The sequence below is a fragment of the Oreochromis niloticus genome, linkage group LG16, assembly GCF_001858045.2.
Source record: "Oreochromis niloticus isolate F11D_XX linkage group LG16, O_niloticus_UMD_NMBU, whole genome shotgun sequence".
Classification (NCBI taxonomy): Eukaryota; Metazoa; Chordata; class Actinopteri; order Cichliformes; family Cichlidae; genus Oreochromis; species Oreochromis niloticus.
Window position 1 is genome coordinate 17,917,222 of NC_031987.2, and position 16,047 is coordinate 17,933,268.

At 41.1% G+C, this 16,047-nt stretch overlaps 2 protein-coding genes across 3 annotated transcripts; both read left to right on the forward strand.

Annotated features, from left to right (window-relative positions):
• Positions 1-2,491: 2,491 nt before the first annotated feature.
• Positions 2,492-6,478, forward strand: LOC100689962 (protocadherin 8). Its single transcript, XM_005460047.3, has 3 exons — positions 2,492-5,126; positions 5,233-5,431; positions 5,755-6,478. The coding sequence occupies exons 1-3, from the start codon at positions 2,661-2,663 to the stop codon at positions 6,066-6,068; spliced, it is 2,979 nt and encodes a 992-aa protein (XP_005460104.1). The 5' UTR covers positions 2,492-2,660; the 3' UTR covers positions 6,069-6,478.
• Positions 6,479-9,082: 2,604 nt separating this feature from the next.
• On the forward strand, positions 9,083-13,437 carry LOC100712314 (leukocyte cell-derived chemotaxin 1-like). Of its 2 annotated transcripts, none has more exons than XM_025903975.1 (5): positions 9,083-9,195; positions 9,309-9,422; positions 9,554-9,707; positions 10,119-10,309; positions 10,868-13,437. In XM_025903975.1, the coding sequence occupies exons 2-5, from the start codon at positions 9,384-9,386 to the stop codon at positions 11,093-11,095; spliced, it is 612 nt and encodes a 203-aa protein (XP_025759760.1). In that variant the 5' UTR covers positions 9,083-9,195; positions 9,309-9,383; the 3' UTR covers positions 11,096-13,437. The 2 variants fall into 2 exon arrangements, with proteins under 2 accessions (XP_025759760.1, XP_025759759.1); XM_025903974.1 differs by having other exon boundaries at positions 9,086-9,191.
• Positions 13,438-16,047: the final 2,610 nt, after the last annotated feature.

Below are 16,047 nucleotides of genomic sequence, written 5' to 3' on the forward strand. Positions count from 1 at the left end.
GGTGGGGAGGGGCACATTAATTTTAATATCATGCCTTTATCTCCCTCTGCTCATCTGGAAAGGCTATTCACAAGGCTTATGGATTTGTTCTCATTCAGCCACAAAGTTATCGCTGAGATCCGACACAGATAGTGAGTGATAAGGTCTGTCTCACACTCGGCATTCCACATTCACCCCGAAGATGCTGGAAGGGTTTGAGATAAGGGCTCTGTGCAGTCCACTCAAGTTCTTCCATTTCAGACATAGCGAAACACTTGCTTAATGGTCAGAAATTTGTGCAGTCATGTTGAAAAATGGAAGTCCTTTTCCCAAATTGTGGCCATAATGTTTGAAGTGCCTTGTGGTCTAAAATACCAGTGTATGCTATAGCAATAAAATTTCCATTAAGTAGAACTAAGGAGCTCCAGCCCGTGCCATGAAGAGCCACAAACCAAAATTGCACAGAAAGTACTGTCTACAGTTAACTCTGTCTTTGTGTTATTAGAGGGAAAGAAATGAATTTCAGACGATTATAGAAGCAGTAAAAAAAAAAGAGGAAAATTGAAGCCCTATCTAAATTGTTTTCTCTGCTTTGTTTATGACTTTGTGGTTATGTCCACTAAAATGTTGTGTACCAGCTGAAAATGACAGCCACTCTTCTAAAAGCATCCAACTGGAAGCGCATGAGGCTGAAATGCTTTAGTTGCCATTTTAAGGAACGTCTGCAGAGGTAATGTGATGCAAGTACCTGACTGTAGCTGCCGGCTGCCTGCAGGGGAGACAAATAGCAAACTAAATATTCCCTCCAAAATTATTTTTTTTAATTAATTATAGACAAGCAGAAATCAGCAGTATTAACATTATGCTTTGTTGTTCAGCACTTACTGGAAGTGATGCAATCTTGCAATTTTATATAATCTCACTAATCACAAAAATAAATGAAAATAGCTAGCTAACTAGATGCAGAATAGATGCTCATCTGGGCCATTGCTGCTTTTAGCATCATAGTGTAAAGTAAAAATTGGTCTGTATAACTAAACAGTGTTCCCATTCCAAACAACTTAACAGTTATGTTTGGCGTTATTGCTTCTAATATTGCATGGGATTACTGTAATATTCAGTTTCAACAGATCCCTGAAAGCACTGGCAGAAATTCAACTCCAAGCCATGACAGAGCCTCCACTATGTTTTACAGATAGCTGTAGAAACTCATTATTGTACCTCTTTTCTGACCTCCTCTGTACATATTGATGATGTTTCAAACCACGACTTTCAAACTTGAATCCATCACTCAATAAAACTTGTTAACACTGATTTTCAGCCCAATTATTGTATAATTTGGCATATCTAAAGTTTTTCTCCCTAGTTCCCTTGCTTGAAAATGGCTTCTTGACAGCCGCCTTTCCACTGAGAACATTTCTGATGAGCTTTCAGGGAACAATAGATGGGTCAACTAAAGGGGCAGATGCATCTCTCAGGAATTATGTCGGGGTTTTTTAAGGACATGACTTTAAATATTTCTCATCTCTGTAGATATTTTTAGATGCGATGCAGATATGCTTTTATTTTCCATTTGTCCAGTTTCCTCTGTTTCTTTTTAAATACACAGTGTACACCATGTTGATATATGCCCAAGATATGCTACGTTTTGACCTAGCAGATCCTTGGTAGTCACAATGTTGGTGCAAAAATACAATTTTATCCCTGTCAAACTGTGCTATCTTTGGCATTTTTTGTAGATCCAATTAAAGAAATGGGAACAAATTATATGTTTTCTGCTAGCAACAAAGTGCCTGTAGATACAATTTAAAATGTTTTTTTTTTTCTAAGATGTCTCTCTGAAGCAACAGAAAGAGGACTAAAGACCCCTAAAATGTATACTTGTATCTATTTATTGCTTGATTTGACACATTTGAGAGCTGCAGGCTGTTGTATATTTCTCTTTTTCTTATTTTCCTTTATACAAGTAGGGTATAAGAAAAAAATATTTCAGCTCCTGCCACACCAAGAGATCAATATAGCGCCACCCCTCCCTCAGAGGGGAGACGTAGATAATTTAATGCGGATTTGTCTCTAGATAATTAAACTGTTCTCGTGTTAACTGAGCCCCGAAGAAAAACCCTGCTCAGTTCACCAAAAACAATTGAGCTGGTCTTTTGAGTGTATGCAGACATTTGTATAAGAGCGCGCACACTTGCACATATCTGCTCGCGCACAGGCACGCTAAACAGAAATACACTAGACATCAAAAGAAAAAGAAATAGGCTTTCGCTAAATAAAACCATCACTCGGTAATGGCTGTAATAAGACGATAAACACTACAGGAACTATCTTCAAGGAGTGCCATATCTCTCTGCCCTTTTTTCTGTTTTGCAACTTCCTTCAGTGTGCACTCTGAAGAAAAAAAAAGAAAAGGCTCAGAGCTTTTTTTTCCCTTTTTCATAAGGGGGTATTTTTAATTCTAAAGCGAGGGATTGGTCACACTTCGTCTCATTAGCATCAGCAGCTGTATAAACCCCGCCACTGCAGAATTTTGAGCTGTTGAAGGCGAGGCAACAAGCGTATCTGACTGGCTGCGCGCAAGGAGCAGGCAACTTTCACTTTCAGCACACTTCAGTTCATAAAAGCGGGAGCTGTATGGAGAGCTCGCTCCAGAGGTGAACTGCTCTCTCCTGCACACAATGAGGCTGCTTACCGAGAGGAAGATTACTACGAAGATGATAGGAGGCAAATTTAAAACTTATTGGCACCGGTGGATTTTAATATTCTCAATCCATCAATTTTTATTTGCCTCGTGGGCTCGGTCCGAGGGAAATACTATCAGATATCAGACCAATGAGGAGAACGCACCAGGTACGGTCATCGGAAACCTTGCCAAGGACATGTCCTTGAGTCTGTCTCATTCCTCCAAGAGCAATTTCAGGATGATGAAACAATTCAACGATTCATTCATCAGGGTGAGAGAAAGCGACGGGGAACTCACTGTCGGAGAACGAGTTGACAGGGAGAGAATCTGCAGACATTCTCTACAGTGTCTGATTACTTTTGACGTGGTTAATTTCTCAAAAGATCGCTACAAATTGATTCACGTTGAGGTGGAAATAAAGGACATCAATGACAACTCTCCGGAGTTTCCAAACAAGGAGTCTATAGTGGAAATCTCAGAGAATGCAGCAGTTGGGTCCCGCATCCCTTTAGACCCGGCTGTGGACGCTGATGTCGGGTCAAACTACATCCAAAGCTATCAAATTTCCGTAAACAGTCATTTTACCATTGATGTGCTCCTGAGAGCGGATGGGGTTAAATATGCGGAATTGGTACTAATGAAAGAGCTAGACAGGGAGACTCAGTCATCATACACTGTAGAGCTGGTCGCCACAGACGGAGGAAATCCGTACAGATCGGGGTCATCAAAGATAACTATAAAAGTGACCGACTTTAATGACAACAGTCCAGTTTTCGACCAAAATAGTTTCTCAGTCAGTTTGCCAGAGGACGCGCCGGTCGGCACTGTTATACTGGACTTAAACGCAGTTGATGCTGATGAGGGCTTAAACGGAGAGGTCGTTTACGGGTTCGGAAAACAGGTTTCTCATGAGATCCGACAACTTTTCCAAGTGGATAACAAATCAGGTCGCCTCACTCTCAGGGGCCCCGTGGATTTTGAGGACAAAAGCACCTATGAGCTAGACGTGCAGGCGACTGATCTGGGACCCAACCCCACCCCCTCCGTGTGCAAAATCATAATTCACGTCACCGACGTTAATGACAATGCCCCAGAAATCAGCATCACCCCTATGACCTCCATTACAACTGGTATTGCATACATCAGCGAGGCGGCAGACAAGGACAGTCTGGTGGCGCTCATCAGCACCATGGACAGAGACTCTGGAGTTAACAGCCAAGTCTACTGCACGTTATACGGCCACGACCATTTCAAACTCCGACAGGCGTACGAGGACAGCTACATGATAGTTACAGCAGCAGCCCTAGACAGAGAGCGGATTAGTGAGTATAACTTGACAGTCATGGCTGAGGATTTCGGGTCACCCCCACTGAGAAAAATCACTCAGTACACCATAAGACTCACGGACGAGAATGACAACGCCCCTCACTTCGCTAAAGCTGTCTATGAAGTTTCAGTGGTAGAAAACAACGCTCCGGGTGCTTATATCACCACAGTTGAGGCCACCGACGCGGATCTGGGCAACAATGGGAAAATTACTTACAGGCTTGTGGAGAGCGTTATCATGGGATCCCCAGTGAACACCTTTGTGTCTCTTAACTCAGTGTCTGGCTCTATATATGCACTCAGAAGCTTTAATTACGAAGTTATGAAACAGCTAGATGTACACATTCAAGCAAGTGATGGGGGGTCACCACAGCTTCAGAGCAGAGCTGTCATCAGATTAAAAATAGTTGATCAGAATGACAACCAGCCTTCTATCATAGAGCCCCCCCTTTACAAAGGATCTGCTGAAGTTTTCCTGCCTAAAGATGCACCTGCAGGTTATGTGGTAACCCAGATAAAGGCAACAGATGCTGATGAAGGCATAAATGCACAGCTGTCCTATAAAATCACCGAGGGGGGACACCTGGGTTTCTCTATCAACAAAGACACAGGCAAGGTGCACGTGAGTCGACAGCTGACGTATGATATCGCAGACAATGTCAAAGTCACAGTGTCAGTCGCTGACAATGGATCCCCTGCACTTACCTCCACAGCTACAATACATTTCAGTTTTGTAGAAGGTGCTCTACCAAGTTTACCTTCCTTAGCTCAAAATGGCAATGAGGAGCCCTTTGAATGGGACATGTCCGTAGCCATAATCATCGTCCTGGCAGGCAGTTGCTCTGTTCTCCTGTTGGCTATCATTCTTATCACAACCATTTGCAGCCGCCGGAAAAAGGAGACAGGGGATGGGGGAAGTGATGATAAAGAAGAAATTCCAAATGTGGAGAAAGTTGAAAGTGGACACATTGATTCATTAAATCAAAACCACAAAGGCAAAGTGTTTGATGCCCATCCATTTCCAGAGAATCCTCCATTGGCCAGCAGCAACACAATGGAGACAGGCTGTGAGGATGGCAGACAGACAGCAGGAATGTTTGATTCAAACAGCAGGGTTATGGAGGGTAAATTAAAGGTATGTGCCTTTAAAAGGTAATCAAATTTGTTTTCTTGTTTTGTTTTCTTTTGTTTTCTTTGTATTTAGACTCAAAATGTCCATGAATGTGTTTAAATCTTTGTAGGGTTATTCTACACTACCAGGATACGGGAAAGAAACTGTCAGGCCGATAACAATATGGAAGGGCAATTCATTCACAACAATCTCAGCAAGAGATCCCCACATCAGTGGCAAGGACAGTGGAAAAGGAGACAGTGACTTCAATGACAGCGATTCTGATATAAGTGGAGATGTGCACAAAAAAGAGTCACCCCCAACGAACAGTAAGTGAAACACATATTTAGAGAGAAAATAAGTCAAATAACAGCATATGTGAGCAGTTTCTTGAGGTAAAAAGAAAAAAAGGAGATTATGTGGTTTATAAATGGCTATAATAAAAACACAACTTATATAAAATAGATTATATAACAATGTATTTTCCACTGCACTGGTAACATTTTGACTGATTTAACTGTACACTGGATGCATTGTGACGAATCATTTGGACTTGAGCTAACTGAGCTCTTTCATTTATCAAACACGCTCAACCAGGTGAGCCAGCAACTGTATTCATATCACATCCTGACAGCACCGCTGTTTTCCACAGGTCTCTGGGCATGTACGAGTGAGTGCAAAGTGCTGGGACACTCGGACCGATGCTGGAGCCCTTCAGCTACAAGACCAAACACGAGCCTGGCCTGCGGTCCCCATCTGTCAACATTTTCCAAGACAGCTTCACTTCCCAGGGACACCAGAAGGGAAAACTACTACCCACCTCACATGCCCAAAACCAGCGGTCTTCAGAGTGTGTATGAAAAAGTTCAACACCAGGAATTTGATTACATTCTTGTTGGTCCACCGACACCAGCCAGAATACAGGAAACAGACGAAATTTCCATCCCAGAGTATACAAAAACTTAAGTAAGCTCAAATGACAGATCAAACAGTCACTAAGGGAGATTTTCTTTCCTCTGTGCTGTCTCTATACTGTATAATACTTCTATCTTAATTGACTCTATGTTGGATTGTTGCAGTGTTTTGTAGTAAGTCATGTGTCTTTTGACTCATATAAGACTGTTCATTGTATCATGTGTAATATGCAAGATTTTTTACATTATTAATAATATATTTTTCATAATGATTCAATGTAAAAAGGAATTTTATTATGAATTTTTAAAAGCATGTGTTGATATTTAAGGGGCATGACCTGTGGAAATTTAGGCTGAGAAGGGCCTTTCTGCTGTGGAAAACAATCAACATGAAAGATTACCATGTTTGTGGTAGATTTTATCACATTGTTGCACAAATAAACAGTTTAAATTTAATAAAGAGAAGTTGTTTTTTGTTTTGTTTATTTGTTCAGTACTATTAAAAAAGTCCTGGGCTTGTAGGACCTAACTGTAATCTTACAGGCAGAGTACAACCTATTGTCCTATTCACAAAGCATACAGAATAACCTCAATTAGCCAACTGAATGCATTTAATTTCCCTTAAAGGCTTATAGGCTGCAATAAATAAAATGAGGTTCTCCAACCATCACAGCAAAATTGATGACGAGCATAAGCCAATGTCACTGTCTTGTCATTGTACACAATATACTTACTGTGCTGCCTCAATTTGCATGCAAATAATGCATTGCCAGTCAAATGTACTTACAGTTACTCGGGGAATTAAAAAAGCAACACCCCCATTATTCAGGTTGTTTTTTAAAAATTAAAGTGTTATATAACAAACAATATTTGTTTTTGTGTAGATATTGTCAACTATTGTAAAGAACACAGTGATTTATCATTGTTTCCAAAGTAATAAGAGTATTTTTTATATTCCGTGAGCACATTATTTTAATGGTCAAAGATTCCCCTCACCTTTTGTGATTGCCCCTCAGCTTATGTGGTTTTAAAACTGTGATTTTATCTTTTTCTAAGAAACAGCAGCACTTTACATTTAAATCTCTTTTCATGCAATTTTCTTTAAGCTGTGATAAAGACTACATCACCGCAAAATGTCCTTTCTCCTCTAGTCAGATGAAAAAATTCATAATTCAGCAAAGGTTATGTCTATGTGTGTGTGTGTGTGTGTGTGTGTATGAATGTGTACATTACTTCCAGCCTGTGCGCTCTTGTATCATCTCATAATATAAAGACTTACAAAGAGCATGAAAGCTTCTCTATTCAAGTTTTACTAGAATTATAGTGCATTACTTTAATCTGGAGTCTCTAACAGTCAAGCAAATGCAGAAAATCCACAGCAAACACATAGAAGAACACAGAACGGTGAGAAAAGGGGAGAAATTAAAGCTAAGACATTGTTCGGAGTAATCCCTGCTATGATATAAATTTCATCATTTCCATCCTGGGTGGTCTCTTCCAAAATGGCAATATGTCAGTGAATCGTTTGATGATTATAATATATTCACAGCATATAAAAATAATTCTGCTATTTAGGAAACAATAAAACATCAATGTGTTCTTGTTATGGCCAGTGTAATCACCAGATTTCAACTCAAATGAGCACACAAAGGAATTCTGATGCAACTGTGGTGTCACATAGTGTACCAACACCCGATTGAGTGACTTTAAGGCATTTTCCCCCCTTTAATCTGTCCCTCATCTGTAGCTGTCGTGACAGGTTATATATTCTTTTCCAAACAATCACTGACTCAAAGGTCACATAACATGCCTTTGACCAACAATTGCATCCCTGTCCATAAAACATGGCACCAGTCAGTCTGCCGTGAACTCAGAGCTGCTTAAGCCTTGTTTTAGCTTGATACCACAGGGTGGCCACCTTGCTTTGAGCAATATGGAAATACAGGTAACATTCAGATGAAGAATTTTGCTCAAGTGAAGTAAATCAACTCTACGTCATTCACACCTAAGGGCTAGAAAAAACTCTTCTGGTGGACAAACCGATTCTCGGAGGAGAAGCAAGCAGAGAACGGTTCATACAAGACACAATAAGAGAGATTATGGAAAAAGTGCAAAATACAACTTGTGGATCTTGGTGTTTTGAGCATTGCAGGCCTCCGGTAAGGAAACCTTATTAGCTTTTTATTAGAAATAGAACTGACATCTGTGACATGTTAATAAAGCTGTCGACTCAGGAAAACCTAAAGCTTTCCAGGGATGTTTCTCTTGTCCTGGCTCAGTGTGTGTGTCACTTCTTACTTTGCTTACTCTGAACTTTCAGGGACAAAGCACCTGCAGCACACCAGCCTCTGCTAGACTCAGCCGTCCCCTGAGATTTGGAGCCGTGGTTGTCATTGTTGGTGCAGTTTTAATGTTGTGTGCATCCGTGGCTACTCTCTATCTGCAGAAGGGGAGCGATAAAAATGTAAGCGTTGAAAAAAGGACCGCTGTAGTTATTGCATTGCCCCTTCAATAACAAATATCTGTGAGTGAACGTGACAGGGATGCTTTTGGTGAGAAGCACGCCGCGAGTACATTTCAGAATCCTTTAATGATGGAAATTTAAATGGGCATGGTTGTTTTCAGCTCTGTGATATGTATATTAATCTCTTGGAAGCGCCGTCAACAACCATCACAATTCGGACTGTAAAAATGCATCTTTAATTTTGTTTGCAACACATAGAAACTACATAGATTGATCCTGGAATTCATTTCCATCTTATAAGAAATAGTGTAATGTTTATTTGTGTACTAATGAGCTCACCTGTAGGGCAAACATCCCCATCAAGGTCTGTAACAGCATCTCCTGTGGTGCTTTACTCAAATTCTCAGTGTGGTAAAACTACAGAGGATTTTGTGACTGATGACTGTGCTGGGGAATAACACAAGCAACGTGAAGCTTGTTTTCTATCTCTCTTCTCTCGTGTTCGCTACTGTGTCATTTACATAACTCGACTAATCAGTCATTTTAACATCCCACTTTGAATGCTGCCAGGTTTATAATGTTCATTACAGTATGAACATCAACGGGGAGGTGAGGGAGGGCTCCATGGAAATTGATTCTGACAACAATCTTGAGAGATTTAAAACCGGGAGTGGAGCTGAGGAAGCCGTGGAAATTCATGACTTTCAAATTGTGAGTAAGTTTGTCCTTGTTCTCGCTTCCCGAGGTAGCTCAGCTGAGACCTTCTGTGTGCTTAGCAAAGTCGCAAAGCCTTGAGTGTAAACATGGCATCTCTGTGATTTGGTGCAGGGAGTGACTGGAATCCGCTTCTTTGGAGGAGACAAGTGCTATATAAAATCCCAAATCAAAGCCAAACTTCCTCCCATGGGAGCTCACAACAAAGAGATGGTGATGTTTGACCTGGTACGTGCAAACTACTTGATACAGACCGTTGTAAATTGAAAAGGAAAAAAGGAGAGAGATTACAGCTTAAATTTCTTTTTCCTTCTAAGTAATTCAAGGACATTGTCTCTCTTTTTTTCTCCCTCCGTCAGACAGATGAATTAATGCCAGTGAGGTTTGATGAGGAGTTCCTTATATGGGTTGCAGCAGAGCAGCCGCTGAAGGACACCAGGTTTCTGAGCAAGAAAATTCTGGATCTTTGCGGGGAACTTCCCATTTACTGGCTCAGACCGACATATCATAAAGGTTTCCTTCTGTTCTGTTTAGTTGCTGTGTGTAGCATCATAATCTAGGAAGACTGGTCTTCGATCAGTCTGCATGTTGTTCATTGCTTATTAAAACCTTAGTTATGTTTGCCCTGCTTATCTGCTGACACACTTGTAAAATTTACAGCCTTGTCTTAGAAGTTGGAGAAGCACTCGAACATCTTGAACATACACCACATTTAGAGCCCAACACCGAAAAAACACTCGCAGAGTCTTGTATTAAAAAAGAATGATCTTGAAATATGCAAGACTGCTTGATATCACTGCTGCTAATTTAATTATTCAGGACATCTGAGACAGCTCCAGCTATGTAGGATTGAGCTCTGAGGACATGTATGGCATCTTGTGGATGTTGACCCAATACTCTTGCCTCTTGCGACTGCTCTAACAGATGGGGAGAGGAAAAAGAGAGACACGCATCGAGCCAAACGGCAGTTTAACATGGAGGAGGTTGAGGCAGCTGCCGAGGAGGGGGACCTGGTGAGTCACGCAGAGAATGACATCTCCAGAGTTGTGGAAGAAGAGGAGGAGGGGGCGCAGTCAGCTGTGGGGTCAGCAGACAACCCCGAAAACCCCTATCAAGTGAGTCTCTTCATCAACAGTGCTGTTTATGGTAAACAAGTCTCAAGAGTTGGTGAATTTTTGATCAAGAAGCTTATATAGAGCCTTGAAGCAACCCTTTAAGGCTCATTATGAATTGACGTTTCTCTGTTTTGTCAACACTTTAATAGACGACTGCATCAGGACTCTTAAGATGGCAGCCTTGTTAAAATGTATTTTCACACTGATAGAAGTTCATGGCGAGGAAATGTGTTTAAGTGGTTCCTGTATTTCTGCTAGCTGTAGGAGGTACATACTTACCCCTGCTGTTGTTAAGGTGTCATACTGGCAGCTGTAATTACAGGTCACTTGGGTAATATCTGCCGTTCCAACTTGATGAACTTATGAACTGAAGTGAAAACTCCCACCGGTTATAAAAATTCATGCTGCCTTCAAGAACTGCAGTCACATGCTTGAGAGGATGAGAAGTTCTTCAAAACATTTGAATTGCAAATGAATATGAAAAAAAGATATTCTTTTTTTTTTTTTTTCTTAAACACGATTGCTATTCAAAATCAACATTGGTTGCTTTAAATGCAGCGCAGCAGAGGGGCCGGAGAGGAAAGCGCCCTGACCTTTGACACCATGTTAGACCACCAGGGGATCTGCTGCTCCGAATGCCAACGCAGCTACACTCACTGCCAGAAAGTGTGTGAGCCTCTGCGGGGCTACTGGCCTTGGCCTTACAACTACAGAGGGTGCCAGGTAGCTTGTCGAGTCATCATGCCTTGTCGCTGGTGGGTGGCACGCATTTTTGGAGTTGTGTAAAAGAACACACAACATATGTGAGCAAATGTGTGTGCGCATGTGTGCTTTGCAGCTCAGCTTCTTTTTCAGATCTGCACACAAATATCAGATTTCTCTTTTTATTAGCATCTACCAGAAAGCTATGCCTGCTAGCATGATATGCCAAGTGTGAAATGTAACCATTTTTATTGTAGCATATAGACCATCACCAGCCACTTTATTAGGTACACCTTACTAGTACATGGTTGACCCTTCTTTTGCCCTCAAACGTGCCTTAATTCTTCATGGCATAGATTCATAAAATATTTTTGGCCATATTGACATGACAACATCATACAGTTGGTGCAGATTTGTTGGCTGCACATCCGTGATCCCTTCTGTTAAACCACATCCCAAAGGTGCTCTATTGCATTGAGATTTGGTGACTGTGGAGATCATGTAAGTAAACGTATTGTTCTGTTCAAAAAAAAAGAAAACATATCTTGAGATGATTTTAACCTTGCGACATTGGGTGTTATACTATTGGAAGCAGCTATCAGAAGATAACGAAAGATAAAGATAAAGAGATTGGCATTTAAAGACCAGGTAGGCTCTGGTCTCTAAAAGATCAGTTCAGCTCAGTTGATACTATAGGGCCCAAAGTGTGCGAAAAAAACATCCCCCACACTATTACATCACCAGCAGCAACAGCCTGAACCATTGATTCAAGGCAATATAGATCCATGCTTTCATGTGTGTTTACACCTGACCCTATGATCCGAATGTATCAGCAGAAACAGAGACTCAGGTTGTGCATTTTCACCCAGAGAACTGACGCTCACTGGATATTTTCGCTTTTTTTAAAAAGAAAAACCTTCTCTGTAAACCCTAGAGATGATTGCGTAGGAAATTCCCAGTAGATCAACAGTTCCAGCCAACCTGTAACCAGCAATCATACCACATTCAAAGTCACTGCTCAGTTTAAACTTCATCAGGTCATCTTGACCATGTCTCCAAGCGTAAACACACTGAATTGTTGCCATACTATTGGCTGATTAGAAATTTTCATTAACACAAAGCAGCTGAATGCGTGTACCTAATAAAGTGGCCAATGATCATATACTATACATGACAAGTTTTTCATCTTGATAGGAATGCTACATTTTTTTTTAGATACAATTATTCGGAAATGCATACATGTAATGTTCTTATTTGCAGCTGCAGATTCAGAAATGAGTGCATTCGTTTTTGTATCGTGTCATAGACAGGCTTAATGCACTGTACTGTGTTTAATGGAAGGCACTGGACTGAATCCAAAGGCTCAGCAGATCCAGTACCTTTTCTGACAGGCTTCAATAAATTCTAATTACAGTATATGCTGGCTTTGATGTAGATGCTTTTTGTGTCACATGTTGTTACCATGGTTCCACTGCATGTTTTTCTGATAAAACTAAAGTGACAGCAATGGTTGCCATAACTTCCATTCACAGCTCAGAATCAGTTTGAGGGCAATACAATTTGTGCACACTGACATCTGCATTGATGTGAACTAATGTGAGATGAGTGTCATGGCAATGATGGGAAATGTTTCCATAAAAGTGACATTTTTTTTTATTAATTTTTTTTTTCTATAAAAAGAGGCTGAATGCAAAGCTTCCAGAAAACATGATCAGAGAAACTGTTTTTTTAGTACCTCTTTCTGGGACTTGTGGTGTAGTATCCTATTCCGAATACCTCAAAAATCAAAAGAAATGAGATTAGTATCTCTAAAGCCATATGCCCACTTTCTAAATAATTGAGAGGAGCCATGTTGTGATCAAGACGATTTCACAGAGGTTGATCCAGGCACATCAAATTACAACAGATGTGAAATTACACCATATCTGCCACTAAAGCTGCATTGAAACTTAGAAGCGGTGCGCGGAAACAACACAAAGAGATGCTTGTCTTTTTGCTTGGAGATTTTTTTTCTTCTTTTTGGTTTTCATGGGGGTAGAGGTGCTTATCACATCTGCAGTGCTGATAAGACGGCCTCTGTGCTTCCGTAGGCAATATAATATTAATCCCTCTCCCACGTCTACAGATACACTTAAAGGAAGGTGACAAGCATGACATATCCAGGACCTCCTGATGGCTCGTGCTCTGGAGTGCAGCCGCTAAAAGAGCCCCAAGTACCCTCAAGTGATGTAAATTTGCAGGGGGAGTCCAATTTCCATCACAGTGCTGTCACTGCCATGGTCATTAAACTAAATCATCCCGCTGTGTGTCACACAGCTCCCATTTTAAAGTCCCCTCAATAATGGAGTTATACTTGGACTGCAGATTGCTGCACAACAGTAATGTCTGACCTGACGGCAGCTGTAAGACTATCCTGCACATTATTTCATCCTTCGAAATCACAGGCAGACAGCACATATGGGTGTAAAAGACACCTTGGAATTATTAATCAAAGGAGGAACCTTTTTGTGTACTGTTTCCACCTGCTATAGTTCAATACGGCAATAGATAATACGTATATGCTTTCTACAGACAGAGGTACAGCAGGCGATGTGCATGGTTTTTTTGTGTTTCCACTGGTTTCACTCAGAATGTGTTGATACTGTAGCTCAATAAAAAGCTAGACAAATAGAAATGACAACCAAAGAAAATGTATATATATATATCATACACATATATATATATATATTACAAGCAACAACTCAAAATGCCATTTAAACTGAGAAAAATACATAGCTCAGAACAACAGCAGTTTTGTTATCCTCAGGCCCTGTTTCTAAAGAACTTGTTTCCTTTTGCCATTCCTCTCCTAAGAAGAGAAATGTACCCCTGTTGTGAAGAAAAGACAAACGTGTTGGAGATCACTTCAGTGTGCGAGACAGTGGTGCCTTTTTGTTTGTCTCCCCTCTGGAGCCAAGCTTACCCTGGGAGCCCTGCAGGCCAGGGAACAAACAGAGCTTTGTGAGCACTGACCCACTGTGCCCAGCAGCCAGACTGCAAACCTCCACTCCTGTGCTAATAGGAAACCACAGATGAGGAGTCGGTAGCTGACGAGGAAGGGGAGCTGACGAGGGAGGGGAGTTTTCTCGCGTCCACCTGCGCTTTCATCATTGCCCATCAAAACAAGTATAGGCAGGTGGGGTGCTGTGGTGCGCTGGTGATCACCGAATCAAAAGCTTTTTTCTCCAACATCCTCTTGGCACCAAAATTGAACTGAAAAAAAAAAATCACTTTGGGAAACCCAGGTAGTAATTTAGTTTGCTGCATGGATTTGTACTAATCAAGCCCATGCGCTCACTAGAGCCCCCTATAAATATGTCAATAGCCTGTCATAAATTGCCAGTTGTTACCCAAGAGGCATTAGAAGTGTGAACAGGAGTGTGAAGTGAACCACTCTAGTCAACGTGTCCTACATTTGATTGCATGTTTTTTCATTACATGCAGACATGAATGAAATAAACAGTAGTGACAGTCCATTTTGCACCTTAACCAGAACACAGAAACCCTTTTAGGCTGGCTCATTATGTTTTTTCTGCAAGAAGGCACCGCAATACATTTATAGATGCTGGCGTTGTGAAAAACCTGTAACCCACAGTTTTGCACCAGGCTCCTAACATTTGTCTTTTCTTTTTTCCTGAATGGTCAAATATACACGGCTGGATGAAGTGGGGGTTGGGGTGTCCTGGTACAAGGCTTAAATGCTTTTTAATCCCATGGTTGAGTGACCACTTGCAGTTCTGCCCAGTAGGTCTCTCTGAAGTTTCCTTGCCATTGGCTACACTGTCTGCTTGCCTCTCTCCCTCTCTTTCAAGACACTCTCCTATGCAACTCCCGAATGGCTATTAATTAAATGCCTGCTAATATTGTCTAAAGAAGTCTGTCTTGCTTATTTCAGTAAGTTAATGTCTGTAAATAATGTCTGCAGACTTGCCTGCATTCCACAAATTGCTTTCTATGTAATGAAACATTACGGCAATTCTCCTGGGTCACTCGAGTACTCTGCACACATTGCAGGGATTTTTTTTTTCTGTGTATTGCACTTGGTTGCATGGTGTCCCTGTTACACTCAAATAGAAAACCTGTAGTGTGCTGTAGGTCTAAATTGGACACAGTGCTGGAGTTTGCACCAATGGTTTCCTGGGGACACGCTGTATATATGTGACAGTTAGTGCGGTGGTGGAGGCATCCAACCTGCAGTGGATGTTTCTCACAAGAGGTGGGCAGGTATCCTTAAATCACAGCAGGCAAGGGCTCCCTGAGAGGATCCTGTATAATCAACAATATAAATTAAACCACCTCACCCATATAACATTTTTTACCTTGTCAGTAAATTTTAATTTGAAATGCCATACCAATGTAATAAATATTAAAAAGATTCTCAATCGAAATATGCCGTTTGTCTCAACTTCAGTCACCGTAGGATGTACCCCAGAACATTCACATTCTCTGGTGGGGTGCTTAAAAAGAGCTATAGATAGCTCAAAGCAGAATCAAATCAAGACTTCACATCTACAACCCACAAGAAAAAAGAAAAAGAAAAAGAAAAAAAAAGCTCCTCCACAAAGCAATGTCAAGAGGCTTTCCACATGAAAGCAGAAGTTGTCTAAAGAGTTGCAGGAAGTACTGACAAAGTTTATGAAGAAAAAAGTAAATGTGTTTCTAATCCTCAGCAGCACGTGCAACAATGAAGAAGCCTGAGCACTTAGATATGCCACCCCGGGGGCAGGCTCTATACTTAAGGCTTACAACAGCCTCATTATCTCCCTCAACTCACATCAGATCCTAGCAGCAGTTTGTCACAGGCAGGCTCCTCTCTGCCAGTAGGCATCAGACCAATCCTCCTGCAACACTACTGTACATAATTGCCATATGGACAGCATTTTGAGCCAGACTGAAGACTAAAAAGCCCTCCAGGCAGATTCCCCAGATAACTAAATGAATATTTTATCTCATTTCCATCTAATTTGCACCACATTATTATACAGAACTGAAATTTT